We start from the raw sequence: 15,475 nt of genomic DNA, 5'->3' as shown, positions 1-15,475 counted from the left end.
TCTGATGAACAAACTGTAAATTGGATCTGTTGCTTTTGCATAAATCCTACTGTTAACAGTTCTATACAATAAATTACCTGTATAATGCCTACTAATTGCAATAGAGCTAAATCCCACCTTATTTGCATTTTATGGGAGCTACTGTCATGCCTCCCTCTTATGACCTGCAGCTTTACATTTGGAAGAACATTCTAAATACAGAGTTCCACCTGGCCGCAGATCACTAGACTCTTAATTTGCAGAACCGAAAAAAAAAAAATCTGCAGCTAGCATCAAGATGGATAGTTCCATTTCTTATACCGAAAGCATGTGTTAACTTTACTTAGTAATCCTAAACGCCTCAGGGCAGTCACAGAACACACTTAACATGAAGTGCACCATCATTTATGAATCTAAATACTAAAGGCATTAGCAGTAATTCCTACTTCCAACTCATTTTACCATCCAAGATGATGTGCAGTTTAGTGAAGGCAGGATTGTCATTTCATATAGCGCCATGATATCGCACAGCGTCGTGCAACAGGTATGCAGAACATAAGGGTATAGTAATTTACAGAACTCAAATGAACTTACACCACAGTTTTAAAAATAAAAATTTAAAGAGCCTTAATATGATGATCTGTAAATGATTGGGTAGAACATGGTCTGCTAACCTAAACAGGTTGGTGGTACCTCTCTCGGCAACAGCACCGGACTGCAGAGGAGGAGGAAATAAATAGAGCCAATTCATAAGTGGACCTTAATGGATCGAAATTCCAGCTGCAGAAGGCTTGGTTAGAACAGCTAAAGTCATGCCAATATCTTTCTGTTGCAGGACTGTTGAAGGGGGTTGCACACGATATATATTAGAATGCAAGTGGAGAGTCTATTCTTTATTCTAATCACATTTTAGGACAGCAGCTGTCATGATACAAACACCGCTAATCACTTTTAGACCTGGAGGTGAAACATGGTACCCATGTGAGTGCAGGCAGGTATTTAGATCATTGGAAGCCACCTTGGATAGGTAAGCACGGTAGACCATGTTCTGAACTTAAATTCCCAAGTTCCTTGCATTATAGCAACAGATCGTAAGCCATCTATATGCCCCCCCCCCCCCACAATAGGCTGTAACTTGATGTTCTCTATTGTTAGAAATGCAGATCGGGGCACTGAACATGCAAAGTTTTATTTGCCCTACAGTTTGTGTAAACTTACAACAATATGCTGTGATTAACGCCAGCATTCCATGACAGATTGTCTGAACAAGAACATTTAAAGTGCCAGGTCAATGCACTACAGCAGTGTCCAGACAGAGCTGGATACAAGTCTGGACTGTTCCACGATTGTGGCAGCCAAGTCTTGTGTAACTCAGGCAAACATACTGCACATGCTTTTTTTTTTTTTTAATATACGGATTACACACACACACACGTTTATATTCCGACATGAGACAGTTTCCCCATTCTCGAGGTAAGCCACCAGTCTTTAATGAAGTTACTTCAGACAAAAAGTTTATCAAAATATAAAACTTTTAATTATAAGCTTTTAAAAAGTTAGTACATATACACATAAATCACATTCTTGAAGTCCATAACTAGATATTAAGACTAGAATTCTTGAGACTCTACAGCTTTAGGCTCTTGGGATGATTGTCCTTTCATGGTTTTCTTTGGTAGAAGGGTAGCATGGATGTTGGGCAAGACTCCCCCATCAGCAATGGTGACCCCATCAAACAGCTTGGACAGTTCATCATCATTCCTGACCGCCAGCTGGATGTGTCTGGGGTAGATCCTGGATTTCTTGTTGTCTCTGGCAGCATTCCCTGCCAGTTCTAGAACCTCAGCACACAGGTATTCCAGAGTAGCTGCCAGGTAGATACCGGCTCCAGAGCCAATCCTTTCTGCATAGTTTCCTTTCCTTAGGAATCTGTGGATACGGCCGACCGGGAACTGCAGACCTGCCTTGGCAGACTTGGAGGACTTGCTAGCTGCGGGTTTCTCAACCTTCTTACCACGGCCAGACATACTGAAAGAAACCTAGAAGGAATACCAAAGAGTTTTAAAGCTGCGGGAAGCCTAGCACCACCCCAAACAGGTTTCTAATAACCCAATCCCCTATGGAGCTTCTAGATAATACAACCCTTCTAGCTGTAGGGCCTTTTAATTTGGGTCAAGAGTCCCAACACTGTTCACTGTTGAGGTGAGGGGAACATTTCATACATATATATGGACTGCAGGCATTACCAGGCTGGCAGCAGTCACCCATCTCTGCCCAGATTTCCTATTAGGAAACATACCGTCATTACGTTTCAGGGCAGTTTGATGAAATACCAAGGAGAGGCCTCACCTACTTCTGCTCCAGCTATTCATACCACTTACCCCAGCAGTCATACCACTTCTGTAAAGCCCTTTTAACAGCTTTAATTATAGGAAGAGGCAACAGTTAGCCATCTTATCCAGGAAGCCAACCCTCAGGCTCATTCCAATACTAATCATTTTAGTCCTTCATGAAACGGATCTTATAAGGGCCATTGGTAGGACCCCTTCCCATCCCTTGACATTTATTTCATTAATAAGGTTAAGATTCTGGGGTAGCAGAGGGTTTTCAGCCGTGATGTTAAACTGAGCGCAAAGCTTCAGAAGCGCCAACATTAGCCTGGCCTCTTCATAGTTCACCGTGCAACCATCAGTCTGCCACCTCAGCCATTTAGATCTCAGGACCTACAGATCCTACATGCCGGGCCGACCAACAGCACATACAAGCCATACAGGGCATCAGCGCTCAGGACCCCACAACCCCAGACAGCCGAAGGGCAAGGACAACCCCATGTACCAATCAACACAAGAAATCAGGGGATTACACAATATACTGACCACAAATAAAAGTAGTATTTTACCATTTGTACATATTCAAAGAAAATAGGACATAGGTATATTTTCTATACATAGACAGTTTGAATACCCAAACAAAGGTCTCTAGTAAACATGTTGCGGCAAGTAAAATAAATCCCTAAAACTAGGCCTGGTCACTCCTTCCACCCTACAGCACAGTTGTGAATATAACCCCCCCAATCTCTCCTATTACCATGCATTACTAGCGCAGCCACCACTCACCTGCCCAAGCAGCCGCCACAGAAGTAAATCAAACAAAATTCTCAAGACAAAGAAATCCCTGCTTTGCCCCGTACTATATACCCACTTAATTGCACCCTCAGGTGTAACTAGAAACTAATTAGACCAAATTGTATCAGCACCTGCTGCTAATTTCAGCTGAGCTCAAGTTACTTAACTATATCACTGGGTTTTTATACATAATTACAGTCAATGGAAAAAAACGAATTGGACTGCTAATATATATACGGTATATATATATATGTGTCAGTTCAATGTATAATACAAAATAATTTCCGCGCATATCATTTTGGAATTGTTATTCTTGATCGCCTCGATAAGGATTCAGTATGGCTGATACATTACAGACAGGTAGATATTTAGGTTATAGGATGATCACGAATGGTTCCTGTATCCTAAGTGATCTCGTTATTAAGGAACAGGGAATTGTGTGAGATTTAAGAACGCAAGACAAAGATAAAGTGAGCGGCTTCCTTCATGCTATGCATGATTTCTTCTTAAAGGGAGATTACTACATCTAGCAATAGAGGCTACCTGGATGGACCAGCACATATAATGTGATACCCTGAAGTGTATATGATGCTACAACATACTTAATGTACACATAGTACTGGGTTCTATTCCCACCAGGGTTGTATGTATGTATATGCTGCATTATTTAGCACCAAGTATGTAGACAAAGCTTTATAATTTACAGTATGATAAAAGGGAGGCACAATACGGATGTATATCGTCATATATAATGTGTACAGCAGTCATTCTTCATGATCACAGAAATATTCGCTCATCTAGTCTGATGTAGGGGTTCTCAGTAAAGCAAACCTTCCTCACAATACATCTAAACCTCCGATCCTCCAGTTTTAGGCTACGGCCTCTTGTTCTAACATTTCTTACTTTGTTAAAACCCTTTAAGTATGAATATGTTAGGAAAGGGGGTCCACGCCCTGGAGGTCTTACAGGACTATTCTATTCTATTACCTACAGGCGAAATCCCATTTCTCATCGCGAGCAGACCACGTCACCCAAATGTGTGCAGATGGCACTGCTGCTTTAAAGGGGTTGATTATGGAAAATGCAAAGTACAGGGCTGCTGTTTGTTCAGTGCAGAAACATTATTTTAAATTCTACTCAGCAATGGTGACTATAACCAGCTTCACATATAGTGAATTTGCCCACCTCCATCTCCAATTCCGTGTGAGGATAGCCAAACCCCGGTGAGTTTCTCGTGCGCGACCTGGCCCTGTATAATGTATAGCTAAAGTAGTGGGAGAGTTTTAAGAAATCTCTTGATATCCCTGGATGATGTATAGTGATATTAGGGCACCCTCCTGCAAACTCCTTCAGTGACCACACTCCGTGAGCCATTGTTACCAGCCTGTTTGCCATGTGCGGCGCTGTAGCTGCTTATGGCCGTAGGTATGGAAGCCGCTGTATTTAACTTGGTAGCCGATGGCAAACACAAGTAGCATTACAGGGTGAATGATTTGCCGCATCAGTTTTTCAATGAAAACTTTATTGATTTTTCATAAAGGATACAAAATAACGACAGCGAAGACAGAACATACTCTCTAGTATCATTACTCTCTGGTCGGTTTCTTTTTATTACATATGCCGAGTGGCAAATCGCGTGTAAGTGGTTCAGGAACGCAGCATTGATACAAAAATCCGACAACCTTAGAAAGAGAGAATTTACATGAAATGTCTATGAAGTGTGACACTGTTTCTGTGTAAAACTATACGAGAGGCAGTCCAGCCCTGCTGTCTCCCAGCCAACACCTGCTACATAATGATACTGCAGACAAGTTATGAAATGTATTTAATAAAGAAAAATATCAGGCAACGGATCCGGAGCCCGGCAAGCTTCGCCTGTGTAATATGATGTCTATGGGAAAAAAAATATATATATATTTTCTTTTAATGTAATGCCGTTTGTTTTTACCCCACGATCTAGACATGTTTTATTTATTTCCATTTTTGGAGAACTATAAAAATCAACTGAAAAGATAAACAAGGTGAACGTCATCATAAATCGAAATGTGCTGATCCATGACAACTAAGCATTTAAGGAGATTTGGACATTAAGCAAACTGTGGGTTCCAGTCCATCTTGCGGCCCGTCAGAGGGCTAGCTGGTAGAGCTGAAATGCTTCCTCTCCTTCCGTGTCTGAAAGCGCCTGATCTATCGAGCTGTCCCAGCTTTAGATCCGCCCAGCAAGCCGGGTTTGGGTCGGACTCGTTCCATCACACAACCAACCCACCCAACTCTAATACAAATATTTTTATTGAAAAAAATATATTAATCAATGGACTAAATGCTCTTCATTCTCGTGACATTTTTGATTTTTCACACAATATGAAAGTACCGGTATTAGCAGAATTGTAACTGGGCTGATAAAAAAAAAAATCACATCCTGCCGAGTCTAAATCCACGTATTTATTCAGATAGGTTTACTTTTAAACGTAGGCATCCATAACTTTATTCATGCTTCTTTTCTTCTACATTGTAAAGATCTAGACGGCGCTGCGTCCCAATAGGAATTTGTTGGCGGATTTCAGCAAGATATTTTAAATCTGTAAAGGAAATAAAACATAATAAAAAACTAAATAAAAGTCTCGCCTTCGAGTTACGTCTGACGGGTCACCCTTCAAGTACGCTGGAAAAGGGGAACGACGGGGACAACCAGATATGGGCAGACTATTGGGGACTCCAGGTAGAGTAAGTCACATAAAGACACCATAAGCAGCTGTTTCTATTTCTATGGCAGCAATCCATCCATGTAAAAGCAATGAGGTGAATGAATCACAACAGTATGGCTCAGATAAGAAAAGGTTCATCAAATTAAGTGACGTGGATATACACAGGTCCTAATCATCGATGTATTGGAACAAAAACCTTTACTAGAATTTCATCCCACCATAACCAGATACCGTGTACAAGCATATAATGGGTTGCTGTACAGTGATTTTTCCTCACGTACATCTTCACGAGGCTTCTTGTCCATGCCTCTGTTATTCATGGTGAAGGTGCTAAGGGTTACATTACTTTGGGAGAGCTGTGCCAATACAGAAGCTATACGTCAAATAATTTGTTCGCTATGAGCAGCCACGGGTTCCTCACCGATTTCTGCAAAAATGACAGTATCCTCGGCACCTGCCTTAACAATCACCTTTCCCCTGCAAAAAGGACGACAGAAGCAAACATTAAGAATGTTACGTTAGGCTATTGTGGAGATGCAGACAACAATACTTGGAATGTAAAACATGAAGCATCACTGATTCCTAAGACTTGAGACCCAAATTATCTTTGGAGTGCGTCAATTGCAGAGCTCTGCTCACAGATTATAAAAAATATATCATCTCTTGTACTTGGGGAAACTCTATAATAATAAAAGTTTACATAAAAAGTTACACATAATCAGAATAAACATGTCGTATCTCGAAAACCCTCCATGTTACAGTTTTATACGCTGAACAAAGCCACGTAACTGTGTTTATAAATCCAACTAATCAAATACATGTATATATATATATATATATATATTATTATTAATTATTATTATTATTAAAAAGCCACCTTCTGCTTTTCCTAGGAACAAACTGCTTCCGTTTCTTAGGATCTGCGTGATCTCCCCTTACCATGGATTAACCACCGTGCTATGCCCCCATGCCACATAGGACGCCTTCTCGTCTCTGGCTGGAGATACTGTTGCAACATAGACTTGGTTGTCCAAAGCTCTGAATAGAGAAGAATACATGGATCGTCACGACACCAAGTACCGTATAAAGGACCTGACCTAGAAAGTGTTAGGTGAATTTATTCCAGATTACCTTGCTCTCTGTAAAAGTTCCCAGTGGGCAGGCCCGGTCGTCATGTTAAATGCTCCCGGATAGATCAACAACTGGCAGCCTAAAGCAAAATTAAAAACTTTTAAGGGACATGGAAATGAAAAATGTTGCCCTATTGCAATTTGAAAGCATGCAGCTTTACACCAATAGCTTCGGTATGAGAAGGGGGCAGAAGAGGTTCTCTGTTCTTAACACAAAATGACTATTCTTTATTTGTAATTTTACATATTGTTCACCCCTCACCGACTATCCACTTCTAGCGTGATAGCCTATTGACCTGCTTATCGGGCTAACATAACATCTGACGGACAGACACCGGCTTGAACTCGCTCTCCAAATGTCTGTGCATGCGCTCAAGATAGATGATAAAGATAAACTAAATGAATCGAATATCTAAGGAAAGAACATTTGTCTAGTGCCAAGACGAGGATGAGTGAAGACAACAGCTTGCTTGGAAAGGGATCAGGTCAGTATTGCCAACTTCAACTGCTGTAACTGGGACCTTTCCATTTAAAACACAATATTGAGGCAATCTGACACATGGCAGCAACTGAGCGTAAAACTATTGACAGGAATTGCATTAAACTCACCTTTCCTTGCATATATTTGGGCAAGTTCTGCAAATCTAATGTCATAACAGATACCCACGCCGATTTTGCAGAAAGCTGTTTAAAACAAAAGTTGGTATTTGATCATATGATCAGAAAAAGCCAGAGAGGAATAATGAAACACAACAAAACGATGCAGTGTGGCGGGTAGAAGACTACAGAGCCCCCGGCACGGCGCGTTACACACCACGGAGAGCTCTACCAGAATCATAAAGATCCGCATTTACTGCAGGGATTTTCAGGAGGGAGACATACGGGTGTCAAACACCGAGAAGCTGTCTCCGGGGCTCAAGGTTTCGGATTCTTGGAAGCAGATTTTCCCAGGTACATCGATATCAAACAGATGAATCTGTAAAAAAACATATTCAATAAACAAAAAATAATGTTACAAGGGCTGCGGCTCACAAGTTAAGAAAATAATCAATCAATACCAGCATTTAATTACCAGAAGTGACAGTGGTCTGACTGCGCTGGGTAAGCTTTTATGCCAACAGTGCCAATGGGCAGACCTGGGAACACTCGGGGTTTGACTCTGAGCCTCAGGGATTTTGCTCCAATCTCAGAGTTTTAGGGTCAAGGGGCAAAATCTCAGGGTCACAGTCTGGAGCGGACTCATTCTTTCACTCTACCTCCTTGTCACTGGTCTTCCGTACAGAAAACTGCTAGTTTGCAGGAGCTGGTGATGTCCATACCCCGCAATCACATCCTCACTGCTAAGAATCTGACTGGGCTTTATGGACAAAAGCAGCTCCTTCCGCAGAGACGCTCAGACAGAAGATCAGAGGGGAGGCGGTGGGTAGACGTGAGCATTTATGGGTAAGTGAATGGTCCTTTCTTCTGAAAACTCTAAAGGGGTGGATTAAGGTCTGCTTATTCGGTCTGAGGGTCTAAAAATGTTTATGGAATTCCAAATTTGCGATATTTAATCTACCTTTCGGTGTTTAACAAGCAGTGCCCCATCTGGGCCAAAAACCGCACAAGTGTTATACAGCTTTCCAGCATCCTCTTCAGGGATTGAGCCTAGAGGAAAAAAAAAACAATACATTTCTCATCAATAATTCCAAGAACAAAATAGCATAAATACAGCAAATTAGAACCCGTTTCTTTATTGTCTAGTTCCATATATTATACATGGAACGGCATCCCATCAGAAGAGGTAGAGGCGAATACAGTAAGGGAATTTAAACATGCATGGGATAAGCATATGGCTCCTGAATCTAAGACAAGGTCAAGGACTGAGTCTAGACTAGATGGACAGAATTGTTCTTATCTGCGGTTAAAATCTAAGTCTACATTCACCAATTATCATTAAATCCAAGTCTGTTCCCCCACTTTGCCTAAAATTGCCAATCATATCTCCACGTTCTACTTAACAAAAATAGACATCATTTTTAAATTACCCTACAATTTGTAGGATTTATAACCAATTTATCTGGGATTAGAGGGGTCGTTTAACTGTTGGGGCACTAAACCGTCTCTCTCTATACCTGCACCATGCTGTCCAATGGCCATACAGCGGGATTACGACAGACTTCATGGGCACCTCTGTATGTTACATATCAAAGGATGCTGGGTAACACATAATATTTACATAATGGAACATCTAATTAAAATATATCAAACCTCCAACAACATAGATGCAGCATTCCTTGGCTAATTCTGACAGCATTTGCGTGGATTGTCCGGGAATCTTCTCTGCGTATTCAGGGAAATATTTGGTGCCATAAGGAGAATTGAAGCATTCCTAAAATCAGAAATATTCTGTAAAAATTATGTTATAACCAAACGTAGTCAAAGTGTCTCTACAAGTAGCCCAGTGTCTGTGAGAATGCCTGTCTAAGTCATTCGAGCCCGTGGGACCGATTAACTGAAATGTCCATTTCTAGGTGCTGCCTACACCTGGAACCGGTAGTAGAATGCGAAGGATAAAATAAATTGTTGAAGAAGTTGAAGGAAACATATTTATTAAGTACATTAATATACCAAGATGAGATATGTGGTACTCACTGGCAGTGCCACAATCTGGGCCCCTCGCTGCGCTGCGTCCTTCACCAGCCGGTACGCTCTCTTCAGGTTATCGGATTTGTCAGACGTGACAAGGAGCTGCACTAAAGCTATTCGGAATTCTGGAGAGACGCAAAGTGAAAGTATGTATTTTTTAATTCTTTGCACGCGCTATATTGGTACAAAATTGAAGAAGGTTTCATACAACAGTATAACATTGTTTGAATGTGGTATGTATGTATATATATATAATTATATATCTGTGTTATGTGCCAATCCTAAAACAGTTAAACGTATGAGTGAATGGTGCCACCTAGTCCCAAAGCCTTCACCTTCTACAACCCCTACTTTCCCTTCTCCACCAGCAGGATGAACAGCTTTTGCTCGGCCCCCTAGAAGGGAGAGACCCTCAAGTTTTCAAGGAGCGGTAGAAGTCTGAAGGCTTCAGGGATTTGGCTCCATCATGGCAATTTCCAGGACGATCAACATTCATGATACGGAATACATCTTCGCTCAAAAATAATGAAAATTATGGGCTGTACAGAATTGCAAATCATGAAGGCAACGATAAAAAGATGAATCTGCCCCAACTCTGGCGAACGTAACCCTTTTAAAGCATCACTGGCGCTGTTACTGTTCCTGAGGACCGACGCCAAGAGAACCCGGCCCAGATCAAAATAAGTAAAAAAAATAAATAAAAAAAAAAGTTTGCTTCCACGGCACTTTCTTTTGCAATGTTTCAAAAAGTTAATCTTTAGTCCCTTTTTTCTGCTTAGAACAAATAGTTACACAATAATAAAATGAAATATTTGACAGAATATACAGCCCAAAGTCCAACGCAGACGGAATATTAAAGAATTTATTCACGGGTGATGCCAGCCTTTCAGCGACCGGTATCTGCAGAAATATTATTATAGCCTAAGTTTTACCAGCCAGCAAAGTTTATTACTCGGGTGAAAAAAAAAAAGACTAGTTTGGAAAACGTTAGGCAGATGGAGGAGAGAGAAACCCGCACTGTTATTACGCGCCTGCTTCTTACTCGCCAGCGGTGACAGATGGAATAATTGATGGAGCGCGGTCTGTACAGTTTTATTAATTTTTTATTTAGTATAATGAGTCTGTATCCTGGCGCGGACGCATAAAGCTTTTATACCCGGTAACCAATAAATCCACAGAGTATGTACTGGTCTTCATCTAAAGGGTTAAAGCACTGCGCCTGCGCTGAGGTGGCTGATACAAGAGTTATAGCATTACTATGAAGCCATTTGCCATATGACCCAATCCCGATAAACGCAGCGCACACAATAAATACTTACTCGCCATGGCTCTGCCTGCTTGCATACTGCGACCCGCAGAACTGTCACACAAAACTCAAACAGGAAGTTCTGTCTTCGCCCCGCCCCACTAGCAAAGGATGTCGGGAAGTGTAGTTCCTCTCGTTACCCGGTCCCTCATAGAAAGTGGAAGGTCGTTTATCAGTAGCTCTTTACCCTGTGCAAATCATTTCAAATTACACATCTATTTCACGTGCAGCAGTTTAGTGAATACTATCGGGGGGATGGAATAATTACTTGGGTAATGCAGGGTGCGAGTGGGGTGGAGTATAACGGTATAGCCACATTCTAACCTGGATGTTGACTTTCAAATATATGAATACAAAATCCAACGGGTTGCAGAAACTATTTATAATAAATTCTTACATAGTAAAGCACTTAAATTGGCTTCATTGGACAAAACCATAACTTAAATATGTATCCATGGTGATCGTAAGGGAATTACAATAAATTTGATAGACTGATTTGTTACAGCAGAAACGACCAAATTTAGAACTGGATGTAATAAATGGTCCATTTATCCCCCCCCCCCATCTGGGACTTCGTTTTCTTTCTCCACATAGCGCTTTTTACCTAGTTGCTGTATATCAGATTATTACGCCCTATTTACCCATTGTACAGCACAACAGTATAGGACAGTGCCATAAAAAAAAAAAAAAATTGTCCACACATAAGTTATATACCTCTCAGTTAAGGTGCACAACTCCAGCCCTCAAATGTGGCAAACAGCCACTTAAAGCAGGGGTGTACCAATTATAGCCCCAGGGGCGGTCACACCGGTACCGGGCAGCCACCCCTTACGAACAACTAAGCAGGCCGTTCAGGGACAAAACAGTTTGGCGGAGTCCCTGGGCCCCATGGTTTCCAGTTACACCCCTGCATTAGGTCACTTGTTTTAAAGAAAGGAGCTACACAACTCCAGCCGGTTTGCTGCCCAGGTATGTTCTGTTTCTAAGAGGAGGACGACCATCATGAGTTACAAGTGAAGTATAAGTGCAACCATTGAAAGAATAAAGATTTAAACATTTACCTTTAATTAGAATACAAGTTAACACACCACATATACATCATATTAAAACCCTAGCATGACAAAATAGAAGATTCAAGTCAAAGATGTAGAAAGTTTAAAATTCTTGAGATTCTGCAACTTTAGGCTCTTGGGATGATTGTGCTTTCATGGTTTTCTTTGGTAGAAGGGTAGCATGGATGTTGGGCAAGACTCCCCCATCAGCGATGGTGACCCCATCAAACAGCTTGGACAGTTCATCATCATTCCTGACCGCCAGCTGGATGTGTCTGGGGTAGATCCTGGATTTCTTGTTGTCTCTGGCAGCATTCCCTGCCAGTTCTAGAACCTCAGCACACAGGTATTCCAGAGTAGCCGCCAGGTAGATACCGGCTCCAGAGCCAATCCTTTCTGCATAGTTTCCTTGCCTTAGGAATCTGTGGATACGGCCGACCGGGAACTGCAGACCTGCCTTGGCAGACTTGGAGGACTTGCTAGCTGCGGGTTTCTTAACCTTCTTACCACGGCCAGACATACTGAAACTGACCTGTAGAAAGATACATTTATTGTATAGCTAGACATCACTCCCAAAGAACGAGACTGGCAGAAGAGAAGCAATATTTAGTTAAGGATACAGTCAGATACATGGCAAGCAAGGAGTTATGGCACTGGTGATCTCAGACACTGTCCCTCACATAATTTGTAGGATTGTATAGGGGCCACCGAAACAGGTATATATACACAAATACTGTATATATAGCTTTACAGTGTCAAGAATACAGCCTTACCAAGGAAGCAAGCCACAAACAGCTTCATAAATCTCATATTATTCATACGTATCTAAACCCTGCACCCAGTAACAAGGTAAACAATGAGCTACAAAAAGAGCTTTCAAGCTAGAGACAACAGCTCGTTTAGCAGTTAGGACTCTATGAAGACACGATCAGGAACTTTCATTTATACAGCACTTTGTCAAACATTGCTTCCTTACCCACTGCTGCTCACCACCACACACTGCTCCCAAGGAATACCCTCCACCCTTCTCCCCTGTGCTTTATACTGTGAGCCCCACCGCCATCTCATGCCTGGAGCTAATTAGCCATTTCCCACCATTATTCTCACCTGGGGTATTTCACTGATACTGGGATCATGTTATTCAGCACCTTGACTTTATTATACGTTGTGAAGGGCCAACCTTAGTGCTTGGCTGGCCCTGTACAATGTATACTTAAATCAGTAACATTTCTTCAGTCTCCTCCTCTGTTTAATTGCGGATTAATGATAAACACGTTAGCTCTTTATAACGAATGCTGGAGTGAGGGGACCTAAACTCTTGTGCCAACTCTCCGTTTAGTGAATAAACACCCAAAGGGATTTATATACAGTTGGCGGCGCCTTTTTACCCCAGTCCTGCCCGGATATGCTATGAGCACTTTGACACAGTATTATATAACCATAAAACCGAGGCCCAGCTAGGCCTTCATGTAGGCAGGAATGGCTTTTATTATGCATTTTTATTTATTATTAATGCATAATAAATTCCAACCACTCCTGCCGGCTCCTGCTGTACTGAATAAGCCCCGGGGTTTCATATCTATGCCTCCCGAATTACACTTAATGTCAGCCCGCATGCAGCAGGGTAAACACCGCTTAGAATATACGCCACAGGCTCAATTTGCCAGACACACAAATGGCGTTGCCGGTATCGCGGTAGCTATACAGACAGAGTGATCTGGTTGGCCGATCGCCTCCACCAATCACAGTCGTCTGCCTTACCGAAGCTATATAGGGAGCGCGGACGGCGGCTAACTGTCAGTAACATTAACCGGGTAATAGACATGGCCAAGCCGGTAGGTCCCGTACAGCCTAAGGCCGGTTTATCCTTAACCCCCCTGCTGAGGCGGAATAAAAGAGGCCGGCGAAGGAGAAAGAGGCGGCAGCTGCTAACATCGTGCGCCGTCTTCATTCACCAGCTCGTAGGGAAGATGCGCCCGTCCGCCAGAGTAGCTTCAAAGGCGATAGCGCTGATTGACGAGTTGATTACCGACATTTTTAGTCAGGTCCAGACCGAAGCCGCACGGCTGGTGCGTTACAGGGGGGCGCCTCTGACCGAGGGGGAGATCCGCCGCGCTGTCCCGTTTCTGCTACCGAGGGACGTGGCCAAGTTCATCCAACCGAAGGACGTTATGAGCGGGCATTTTAAACAACCCCGCTAATTGCCCCATCTCAATAAACCCCTTCAGCAACTGCCTGGGAGTGTGTGGCCTGCTCTGTCGCTGCCGGGAGGGGATGGGGTCGGCAGAAACCGTGCTAGTAATGACTATGCGGCCGTGCTGCCCCTGAGAGCTGGCACTTTAAATGGGGTTAAAGTAGCTATACGGCTGGTTTTCTTAGCGAAGGAGTTGGGCCGCAGATCTGACTGACATCATGGTTAGAGAAACGCTAAGCCTACATTATCACTACTAGAACTTAAAATATCGCCATTAATCTAATGTCACAGACCTTCACATAAAAATTATATCCGAAGCATTCGGGGGGTGCTTCAGGTGCACTCGTAGGCTTTATATATCCTTATTCTGGGGCAGTTATGAAGTAACGGTGAATGAGTCAGTCCGCTGGCCGGTTTTATAACGGAACGACATTCACCAGGGGATAAGAACCACTTGGCCAGTCTAGTCTTCCCATTATTTCCAGCAGAAAGGACCTGACCCATGTTTGGATGTGGTCTCATGCGTGTCCTAAACGTGTTTAAATTCCCTCAATGTATTAACATCTACACCTTCTGCTAGTGGACCTGCCTACAAGCTGGGCTTCTAGCCCCGTAGGGGTTACTTACTTCTTTCTCTTCTGGTCCCTTTGTATTTAAAACATGCCCAAGAGACACGTTAAATACTGAACGTGGGATGGGAACCCAGGTGGACCCGCTCGCCGAGCTGTGGGGTAAAACTGGATAATGAGGGTAGAAGGGCTTTACTCTGACTGTAACAAATGACAAGTTGTTGCATTAGCGTTTCCTTGGAAACCAGTATAAGTGCATGTAATGTCGATGAACCCCTTGAAATAAATTCAGAAATAAATTCTAACCTAAGGGGTTACAGAAAATGGCTGTAAGGATCTCCTGGCGTATTACATGTAGGTTCACCATGTTTTTATTTTTAGACACATTTGTTTCCACCTACAAAGTGCATACATTTGGTTTCTTTACTATAAGGTGGTGGCCAGTAACCTGGGAAAATTGTGTCCTGGGAAAAATGGCTGACATAGCGACCCTAATTACGGTAAGTCTTGAATGTTCTCTAGGACTTGAACACACGTTGGGTCTGACTCTACAAGACGAAATGCTTTTCTTTTGGAATAGCGTCCAGATAGTTCTCTGGATATCGTGTAACTACAATTCCCATTATTCTCCAAAAGTCTCAGGGGCATGCCTCTTAAAAATACATCGTAGGAGTAGTATTGACTGGGGTTATGTCATTTTATGGAGACGTTTAATGAATTTTCTCTGGAAGAGCCTGAGAAGCCAGTAAAACACATTTTACTGTATTGAATTAACACTGACAAACGT

At 42.4% G+C, this 15,475-nt stretch overlaps 4 protein-coding genes across 4 annotated transcripts; 1 reads left to right on the top strand and 3 right to left on the bottom strand.

The window, feature by feature from the left end:
- Window positions 1-1,589: 1,589 nt before the first annotated feature.
- On the bottom strand, window positions 1,590-2,006 carry LOC128475162 (late histone H2A.L3-like). The gene has a single exon (XM_053457635.1). It carries the CDS (start codon window positions 2,004-2,006, stop codon window positions 1,590-1,592), a length of 417 nt encoding a protein of 138 aa, XP_053313610.1.
- Window positions 2,007-5,527: 3,521 nt separating this feature from the next.
- NIT2 (nitrilase family member 2) lies at window positions 5,528-10,964 on the bottom strand. Its single transcript, XM_053454930.1, has 10 exons — window positions 10,887-10,964; window positions 9,574-9,692; window positions 9,190-9,310; window positions 8,498-8,586; window positions 7,822-7,915; window positions 7,549-7,623; window positions 6,941-7,019; window positions 6,749-6,847; window positions 6,231-6,286; window positions 5,528-5,683 (listed from the first exon to the last, which is right to left on the bottom strand). The coding sequence occupies exons 1-10, from the start codon at window positions 10,909-10,911 to the stop codon at window positions 5,589-5,591; spliced, it is 852 nt and encodes a 283-aa protein (XP_053310905.1). The 5' UTR covers window positions 10,912-10,964; the 3' UTR covers window positions 5,528-5,588.
- Window positions 10,965-11,915: 951 nt separating this feature from the next.
- LOC128474915 (late histone H2A.L3-like) lies at window positions 11,916-12,445 on the bottom strand. The gene has a single exon (XM_053457340.1). The coding sequence runs from the start codon at window positions 12,443-12,445 to the stop codon at window positions 12,029-12,031; it is 417 nt and encodes a 138-aa protein (XP_053313315.1). The 3' UTR covers window positions 11,916-12,028.
- A 1,303-nt stretch (window positions 12,446-13,748) lies between these two features.
- LOC128473578 (histone H2B.1/H2B.2-like) lies at window positions 13,749-14,126 on the top strand. The gene has a single exon (XM_053455835.1). It carries the CDS (start codon window positions 13,749-13,751, stop codon window positions 14,124-14,126), a length of 378 nt encoding a protein of 125 aa, XP_053311810.1.
- Window positions 14,127-15,475: the final 1,349 nt, after the last annotated feature.

The sequence above is a fragment of the Spea bombifrons genome, chromosome 2, assembly GCF_027358695.1.
Source record: "Spea bombifrons isolate aSpeBom1 chromosome 2, aSpeBom1.2.pri, whole genome shotgun sequence".
Classification (NCBI taxonomy): domain Eukaryota; kingdom Metazoa; phylum Chordata; class Amphibia; order Anura; family Pelobatidae; genus Spea; species Spea bombifrons.
Note: the sequence above shows the minus strand (reverse complement) of the source record. Positions and strands in the feature narration are given on the sequence as shown.

What these genes read in the sequence shown, in the direction of transcription:
- LOC128474915 (XM_053457340.1), bottom strand. Translation starts at nt 12,445, where the DNA reads ATGTCTGGCCGTGGTAAGAAGGTTAAGAAACCCGCAGCTAGCAAGTCC.
- NIT2 (XM_053454930.1), bottom strand. Translation starts at nt 10,911, where the DNA reads ATGCAAGCAGGCAGAGCCATGGCGA. An exon ending in AGCAGGCAGAGCCATGGCGA is followed by an intron (nt 9,693 to 10,886) that starts GTAAGTATTTAT and finishes GCGTCTCTCCAG; the next exon opens with AATTCCGAATAGCTTTAGTG. An exon ending in AGCACGGTGGTTAATCCATG is followed by an intron (nt 6,287 to 6,748) that starts GTAAGGGGAGAT and finishes TCCTTTTTGCAG; the next exon opens with GGGAAAGGTGATTGTTAAGG.
- LOC128473578 (XM_053455835.1), top strand. Translation starts at nt 13,749, where the DNA reads ATGGCCAAGCCGGTAGGTCCCGTACAGCCTAAGGCCGGTTTATCCTTA.
- LOC128475162 (XM_053457635.1), bottom strand. Translation starts at nt 2,006, where the DNA reads ATGTCTGGCCGTGGTAAGAAGGTTGAGAAACCCGCAGCTAGCAAGTCC.